General features: G+C 31.2%; 2 protein-coding genes across 2 annotated transcripts; both read left to right on the top strand.

The window, feature by feature from the left end:
* Positions 1-3,616: 3,616 nt before the first annotated feature.
* Positions 3,617-4,195, top strand: LOC102593893 (putative RING-H2 finger protein ATL21A). Its single transcript, XM_006348132.2, has one exon. It carries the CDS (start codon positions 3,617-3,619, stop codon positions 4,193-4,195), a length of 579 nt encoding a protein of 192 aa, XP_006348194.2.
* LOC102603052 (probable receptor-like protein kinase At5g39020) lies at positions 4,103-9,382 on the top strand. Its single transcript, XM_006348152.2, has 3 exons — positions 4,103-4,268; positions 4,367-4,396; positions 8,161-9,382. The coding sequence occupies exons 1-3, from the start codon at positions 4,196-4,198 to the stop codon at positions 9,270-9,272; spliced, it is 1,215 nt and encodes a 404-aa protein (XP_006348214.2). The 5' UTR covers positions 4,103-4,195; the 3' UTR covers positions 9,273-9,382.

Raw genomic sequence — 9,382 nt, forward strand, 5'->3', positions numbered from 1 at the left:
AGGATAGAACGATCTTACTCACCGGTGTATCGGTACCTAAAATCACGGTGTCAGCGAACCACTCAACGGCAGTAAAATACACTTTGAATACTAGATTTAGTAGTAGAAGAAGTCCAAAAAAAATTCTGTTTTAAAATGAGAGGAAATCCCTCAATTTATAGAAAACAAAGGGTAGTGTGAAAAAGTTCTTATTGTGCCTTACCGGAAAGGTCACAAACCTTTGGAAAAGTCACAATCTTTCGAAAAGGTTACCACCTTTCATAAAAGTCACAACTTTTCATAAAAGTCGCAACTTTTCATAAAAGTCACAACTCTTCATAAAAGTCGCAACTTTTCATCAAAGTCACAACTCTTCATAAAAGTCGCAACTCTTCATTTTCCATACCTTTTAAAACCCAACAACTTACTCTTAAGCCAATGATACATAGTGATGAATGATGATCAGGAAAATCTAATTTTTCTTGACAATTACATTGTTAAGTGCCCCACATTAGTTGAGGGAAGAGTTGTGTGTCGTGTCTTGGATATTCCTCATCTCATGAGCTAGCTAGCTTCTAGGATGAGCAGGACCAGGCTCTAAGGTAAGGCAAGTGAAGTCCTTGCCTTAGGCACCAAATATTGAAGGCCCCAAAAATATGGAAGTACTATATTATTATATATAACATATAATTTGCATAGTTATTAATAAAAAAAGATATCAAATTTGAACATTTTCTAAAATTTGGTAAAGATTGTATAGTCGAATGAGTAACATCATATATCTTATGTGTAAAAATAATTGTAAACTCTCTTGTTGAAGGGATAAGAGCTTAGCTTACTTTCGAGATACAAGAGTAGCAGCCTTCTGTTCCCTGGTTAGATTGAACTACAGAAATTAGCATATTTAAACTGAGAGAGATCCATGGAGAATTAATATATTTAGAGAGAGAAAAGATGAACTCACAGATTAACCATTCAAAAAAACCTACAAAGACATACAATTTAAGTTGTAGTGAATCCTTTGTTTTGCTAACGAATATTAATTGAATAAGTAAACAGACATGTCGTCCTTACTTAATCGAATCCTGATTTCCCGATTCAGATGATAAATTAGCTAAAATCCATAGATGAATGCCTAATGAAGATCAGAAAGGGAAATGTTGTTGTCATTTTTAATATTAGGCCAAGAGGTCATGGCAATATATTCCACTCTGCATCCATCGCTGACTTCAGATGCACTCATTTCTCCAATCTTTAAATAAGTGTTTCTGCTTAATTTGCAGCCACTAATTTCCACAAATGTCGAGTTATTAACAGCAAATGACAGTTGAATATGAAGATAGGCTCTGCTACTCTTTTAGTACTACTCTGTGATCCATTATTAGTGTAATTATCATATGGATGAAAACGCAAACTATTCATGTATTGTTGAAGGCTGGTAAGCTGAGGTAATAGAGAGCATAAATCTTGTGTTTGTAAAGTTAGATCTACGACGTGAATTGTGTGATTAACATAGTTGATGGCTTGAACGTGCAACTTCTTGGAGAATAACCATATAACCGTTTGGTTACCTTCACAAGCTAATTCATATTCTGGAAATCTCATTGCACCGGTATTTGAGCCAAAAAGGTATTGATATTTTGGATCGGTATTTAAACGAAAAGGTTATCTTATGTCAGGGATATTTCCACAAGCAGAACGGACATAGTAGTGAAATTCGATCTTCCTAGCATAGCATGTTTCAGAAATCTTCAGAAAGATGATCAAGATTATTGTTATACATTTTAGAAGAGAGGTTCCTCTAGACATATCAAAGAGGTTAACTGCTGATTAAAAGGATGAGCTTTCTTATGTCCTGTTCTCTATCAATCATCTATTTAGGTCTTGATTTTTCTTCTTCCCATAATTTCAAATTACTACTAGAGCTGTCAATATGGACTGGCCCACCCCATCCGGGTTAACCCATACATGCTTTGAAATTTGACGGGTCAGGTCGGGCTAACCCATACATACTTTGAAATTTGACGGGTCAGGTCGGGCTAACCCATTTTTTGTGTGGGCCAGAAAATGGTCGGCCCTGCCCACAAGTATGTGGGCTACGGGATTTGCCGGGCCAACCATCTTTTCGTAAAAGTATATTTTTTATAATTTTTTAAATTAAATTATAATTTAAAAATATTATTATAAATATTGACAAGACGATATTACATGGTGTTAGTGTTACTATTTGTTAATAAAATTATCTTTATAATAATTATTAAGTTTGATTTCAAGTAAAAGCATAAATAGCTAAATAGAAATATTAACCTAATTGTTTTCCAATGATCATAATAAAACACAAAAACTATGACCATATTCTATAGACTATGGCCTATGTAGTGATTCCCTAGAATTTTTAGGGAATTTTTATTTTATGTAGTATATATTTTATAAACATAATTTGTATTTAAATTGTAATATTTCAAACTTTAAATAGATTTTTGAGTTTTAGACTCTTATTATTTTTAATACTCTATTTTATTTTATTTTTTAATTAATTTTTATTTTCCCCACGGGCCGGCCCTATCCATATTTTTCAAACCCCACAAATTGGCAGACTTATTCAGGCTAGGCTAAAAAACCATTTTCTTAAATGGGCTCCAAAAATCTTAGCTCAGCCCTATAAAATCACGGGTTAAACCAGACCGGCCCAACGGGCCTAGCCCATATTGACAGCTCTAATTACTACTAGCAAACAAGGTAGACTGATCTAGTCCACATATACCATGTGCTGATTTTGGACTATGCCCAAAATGACTTGACAATGAATATCTATCCACTCCAACTACCCTCTATTTAAGACTGGATTAATTAGGTGAGTTATAATTGGCCTGAATTTGACCTAGTCATGAATTTTCCAAGTACATGAAGTAGGGGGCGGCAAACGGGCGGGTCGAGTCAGATATGAATCGGTAAAAAATAAGTCAGGTGAAAATGAATAAAATATTCGACTCGACCCATATTTAATATGGATAAAAGGGTAAACCCAATTGAGAGTCAGGGTCGAAAGTTGGATCCCTGTCTGGACTCATTTCGGGTGGTGAGGTTTAATGAAAGTTTGAAAAATATTTTCCTGATTTAAGGAAAGTTGCGATTCTTTTCCGTTACTTTACATATGAAAGTCTGTTTGAAAAATATTTTCAAAACATTTAGGTCAATCAAATATGATAAAATTGAAAAATATTTAATAAAGTCTTTTTTAAATACCAAACAAATACACCTTTAATAAGTGCACTTTTTAGTAATTCCAACCCCTTACAAATTTTAAGGAGAGTGCAATTGGTAGATACCCATACGTTACTCATATTTTATGATGAATAGTATGAGATGATCCATATTTAACCCAATTTTAAATGATGGGATAGCCAATCCATTTTTAAAATGGGTTAATCGAACGAATAACTATAAATTTGAACCATTTTGCCACCCCTAACAGCAAGGTATGTGGAAAAGTCTGCTCCACAAATTGAATAGTTTCAAAGAAAAGATATTGATGAAAAGTCAGTCTTGAGAGTTGGAGAATGTTGCCAACACATATCGTACTAGACTACTAGTTATTAGCATATCAAACCAAAGAATGCAAGTAAGAGTTTTAGAAATGTCCATCTTACTTTTCTTGGTATTTTTCCCATTGTTTAGTTTAGGACACAGACAAGAGGGTTGTGAGGATTCTTGGTGCAAGAGTCATGGTCCCATCGTTCATTTCCCATTCAGACTCAGTCATCAACCAAAACATTGTGGCTATGATCCTGGATTTGAACTACATTGCAACAATAAAAAAGACACCATCCTTGAGCTTCCTTCGTCTGTTCACTTAGTTGTTGAAAAGATTGATTATGTCTCACAGCAAATTCACCTTTATGTCGAGTGCATAGCAGCCAAGCTACCAAAACTGAATTTGTCACAATCTAATTTCACAAATGATGACGATCCCACAGACCTATTTAATTGTTCTGCACCATTCTCAGACAATAATTATGATTATTACTTGGTTCCATGTCTTGGTTCTCCTGGTTACCAAGTACATGCTGTTGCTTTGACTTCAAGACTTCAATACTTCTTGTCTGGGCCTTGCACAAAAATTCATCAGTACCCATACTCAGATTCAACATTTGGTGAGAACATGCTGCAGCTGAATTGGTCTGTACCACTCTGTGGAAACTGTGAGTCCAAATGAATGGATTGTGGTTTCAAGGATGGAACAAAGCTATTGGAAACTCATTGTTTCAATCGAACTATAACCCAAAAAGGTACTATTTGTATGTCTTAAAAATTTTTATTTATTTTTTCCATCAGTGATAAAAAAAAAAAAGCACTTAACAGACACTTTAATTTTGTCCATAAATAGGTATTAAATTCAAGCAGCCCTTGATTGCAGGTTAGTTTTATTAAGTTCTCACTCCATCAGTTCCCTACTTGATTTTCCTTTATGCTTATGACATTAATTACTACAAGATGTTTATATACTTGAAAAAAATTTGAATTTCAGAATAGAAAATATACGTGTATTACTTAGTATTAAATATTTGTAAATGATTTAAATACAGTTACAATATATATAAATAGTTATTCATAAAATTAAGTAATCAAAAGAGAAGGAGTGTAACACCAAATTAAAGCCTAACATCAAATGGACAATCTAACAATCATATTAAATAGTATTAAGAAATTGTAAATTTCACATGAGTTATTAGTTGTGAAAATCTCAAATAATGTTTGAAGAGAATATATTAAAATCTATCAATATCCATTACATTATTATAGCATCACAATAAATTATACAACTTGAGATGTACATTATGTTCATCCCACAAATATTCAAAAATAAGATGAAATATAGTAGACTAAACAATAAAATAGCTAATGAATTCTAAAACTTTTAAATAACAAAAATTAAAGAGAGATCCAGTTCCAGTTTAAGAGAATGGAGGAACTTCCTCAATAACTAACAAAAGCATAAATATATTTACCTCTTTTTTATTGCCTATGTGATGAGCAATTACATCCATCATTAATCATTCATCAACAATTATACATTAGAATAACTAAGTTGATGAGCAATGTAATTACATCCACCAATAATCATCCATCAACAATTATACATTGGAATAACTAAGTGTATGCATTAATATAAAGTGATTTTGAAAACAATTTTTTTGGTATGGTATAATTATATTTATAAGTTTGGAATTATAAAAGTCATTTAAAAATTGATGATATACATAGCATTTATGAGAATTAGAATGGTTAAAGTTGGGATATGTAAAGTTTCTGACTAAAATCTAAATATATGTGTCATATTAAGATGTATGGTAATTCAAAGGACATTTTGTTCTTTAATGTTAAAGGATATAATTTACTTCCTTTTGTTGTTACGAAACACTTCATCTACCAAACTCCATTTTAAAATAAAATTATTAGGTGAATTAATTCTATCTAGAAATATAATGGATTAATACCATATAATTATTATTTAATATTTTATTAATTAGTTTTTTAATAATATTTAAATTTGGTGAAGGGGGTAAAATCGTAATCCAACTTTGAAGTTAAGATCTTCCCACTTATAATAATACTAGTTTTTTTGACACGTGCGTTGCACGTGATTACCAATTCAGAAAATATATGTTATAGTAAATAGTATTATTTATTTAAGTGAAGATTTGAATAATAAGCTTTACACAAAATAATATTGCAGATTTTTTTGTAAATGTTCAATGTGGAACGTCATATATATCTCTTATTCATGCGAATCTATGAGGATGGTCAATAAAAAAATTTGTTAGTTAAATGTAATAATGCATATATTTATTTCAATTTGATGAGGTTCAATCATGTAATTAGTCGTATCTCAGCAATATTACCGTATAGACAATATTTGTTGTGTATTTTTCTAGTCATCTAACAAGATGTGCTTTCAATGTGTATTCCACGTTAAACTGTGTCATATGAACATGTGAAGAGAACAACTACATTTATTTTTTAGAACTAATCTTTGTATATTAATTTTTGTTTTATAAGTTATAACATAATAGATGACGTTCTTGTTGTTGGCTCTCATATTTGACTTCTCGATTGACTGTATACATAAATCAAAGATAGTTATTTGACTGTCCATAGTTAACTCAGAAATGTTTCCTTTTTTTACTGGAAAAACTAAAAATTAGAATTAAAGAATATATTATATCTGTGAAATCATATATATAATCACATGTTTATCTTACACCCAACAAAGATGTAGTTCATATACTTGTAAACGATTCTCAATTTATTCAATCAAGCATGATTCATCCAAGGAAAAATAACAATATCGTGTTATTACATATATAGGAGCGGTGTAATAATATGAAAAATTATTGGTCAAAAGTTAATCAAGAAAAGATGAAAGATAGAAATAATTAATGTAATAACTATGAGAATTCATAATATTATAACTAAATAATGTTAAAGAGTGTGAATAATGTTTGCAATAATTAGTAATAACTAAGAGAATTTATAATGTTATAACTAAAGGATTAATGTGCAATAGATGTATTTCTAATAAATTTTGTACTTACATAAATAAATAGGAGTTTTAATTAATGTTACTATTTTTCTTATAGTTATTACATTTTAATTTAGTGTAGGACAAAATGAAAACGTTTATTCCATATTACTGAATATAAAATTTATTTTTGTAATTGATAAATTTTTAAATGATTCATATATATTCACATATTTTCACTCTTGAGATGTTTAATAATTTTGGAAAAAGATGTTCAGAGGCATATATTTACATCACAAGAGAAATTGTTAACAAAAACAAATAAATTTAGACTACATCATGTTAACTTCATATATTGGAACATTACATACTAATGTATATATTAAGCAAAAAAATAATTAGTATATCATCAAAATTATTTCCCTCAAGTAATCGAGGTTATGACATGTACTCTCTTAGGATAGAACGATTTACTTCATCAGAATAGTGGTACCTCATATTCCGCTAAAACTTCGAACTCACTCAATGATAATAAATCACATGAAATTTTTTAAAATGCAAGAAGAAGAGTAGGAGATTAAAAAAAATTGTGGTTGAAAAATGAGAGGAAAACCCTCTATTTATAGTAAACAAAGGATAGTATGAACAATTGTTTTTTGTGTCTTATCTGAAAAGTCACAACCCTTTGGAATAGTCACAACATATTGAAAAAGTCACAACTCTTTGGAAAAGTCACAACTCACCGAAAAATCACAACTTATCGAAAGTCACAACTCATCGAAAAAGTCACAACTCATCGAAAAAGTGACCTTTCCGAGAAGTCAGAACCCTTTGAAAAAGTCAAGACTTATTGGAAAAGTCACAACTCTTTGGAAAAGTCACAACTCATCGAAAAATCACAACCCTTTGAAAAAGTCACAACTCATCGAAAAAGTCACAACCTAAGTTAGGGATATTATAGTAATTTAACATTCAAGTTAGGTGTTCATGCTTTTAAGGTAATATATATAATGGAATTAATATTACTAAATTGAAGCTTTTTAGTAAAATGATTATAATTGAAAGAACATAGAAAAGTGATTTTAAATAATTATAAGAAAAATAGTAATTATTATATCATCAAAATAATTTTCCTCACTTACTTAAGGTTATGGAATATATCCTCTTAGGATAGAACAACTTACTTCATCAAAATAGTGGTACCTCATATTCCGCTAAACTTCGAACTCACTCAATGACAATAAATCACACAATTTTTTTTTTTAAATGTAAGAAGAAGAGTAGAGCATTAAAAAAAATTGTGGTTGAAAAATGAGAGGAAGCCCCTCTATTTATAGTTAACAAAGGGTAGTATGAACAAATGTTTTTTGAGTCTTATCTGAAAAGTCATGACATTTCCAATAAGTCACAACCCTTTGGAAAAGTCACAACTTATTGAAAAAGTCACAACACTTTGGAAAAGCCACAACTCATCGAAAAATCGCAACCTTTGAAAAAAGTCACAACTTGTCAGAAAAGTCACAACTCATCGTAAAAGTCACAACCTAAGTTAGGGATATTATAATAATATAACATTCAAGTTAAGAGTTCATGCTTTGAAGGTAATATATATATGATATATGATAGATATATGATGATGATTTATTCAATTGTTGTAGGTATAGTTTTAGGTACAACGCTGGTTTGCATTATTGTCTTCTCGCTTTATAAGCTATATTTGACAAGTAGAAATGAAAGAGAGAGTCGAGTTAGACTTGAAAAGTTTTTGGAAGACTACAAGGCCATCAGACCAACACGATATACTTATGCTGATATTAAGAAGATAACAGATGATTTTAATGAAAAGTTAGGAGAAGGGAGTTATGGAACAATATACAAAGGCAGACTTTCCAGTGAAATCTTTGTTGCAGTAAAAGTCCTACACGATTCCAAGGGTAAAGGGGAAGAATTTATCAATGAAATCGGTACAATTGGGAGAATCCACCATGTTAACGTGGTCCGCTTAGTTGGTTTTTGTGCTGATGGATTCAGACGAGCTCTAATCTACGAATACCTACCAAATGATTCACTTGAAAGGTTTATTTTACCAGTAAACTCAAGCACAGGTAGTGTCTCACTCATCAGCTGGAACAAGCTTCAACATATTGCTCTGGGTACTGCAAGAGGGATTGAGTATCTTCACCAGGGATGTGATCAGCAAATCCTACATTTCGATATCAAACCACAAAACATCCTTTTAGACCACAACTTGAATCCCAAAATATGTGATTTTGGCCTAGCCAAACTGTGTTCTAAAGAAAAAAGTGTGGTCACTATGACAGCTGCTAGGGGAACCATTGGCTACATTGCACCAGAAGTTTTATCTAGAAACTTTGGTAAAGTTTCTCACAAGTCTGATATTTATAGCTTTGGGATGCTCTTGTTAGAAATGGTTGATGGGAGGATAAAGATGGATTCTAAGACGAACAATCACAGCAAAGTGAATTCTTTGGAATGGATATATAGACATTTAGAGAAAGGGGAAGAATTAAAGATTCGTATAGAGGAAGAAGGAGATAATACAATTGTGAGAAAGTTAGCTATTGTTGGACTTTGGTGCATACAGTGGCATCCAATTGATAGGCCTTCAATAAAAGAAGTTACTCAGATGCTGGAAGGAGATGGCAGCCATCTCAACTTGTCCCCAAATCCTTTTATGGCTACTAATACGCCTAAGTTAAATGCAAGTCCTTTCAGTGAAGATCTAGACGTGATATTAGAAATTGAATAACACTTCAAAGTCATTTGTATAATGGAAGGGAGATGGTATACGAATTGCAAAAGTATTTTGTTTCATAGTAGTGATCAGCAAGCTTAATGATAAATATGTAGACTTATTTC

The sequence above is a fragment of the Solanum tuberosum genome, unplaced genomic scaffold (assembly GCF_000226075.1).
Source record: "Solanum tuberosum cultivar DM 1-3 516 R44 unplaced genomic scaffold, SolTub_3.0 scf00099, whole genome shotgun sequence".
Lineage (NCBI taxonomy): Eukaryota > Viridiplantae > Streptophyta > Magnoliopsida > Solanales > Solanaceae > Solanum > Solanum tuberosum.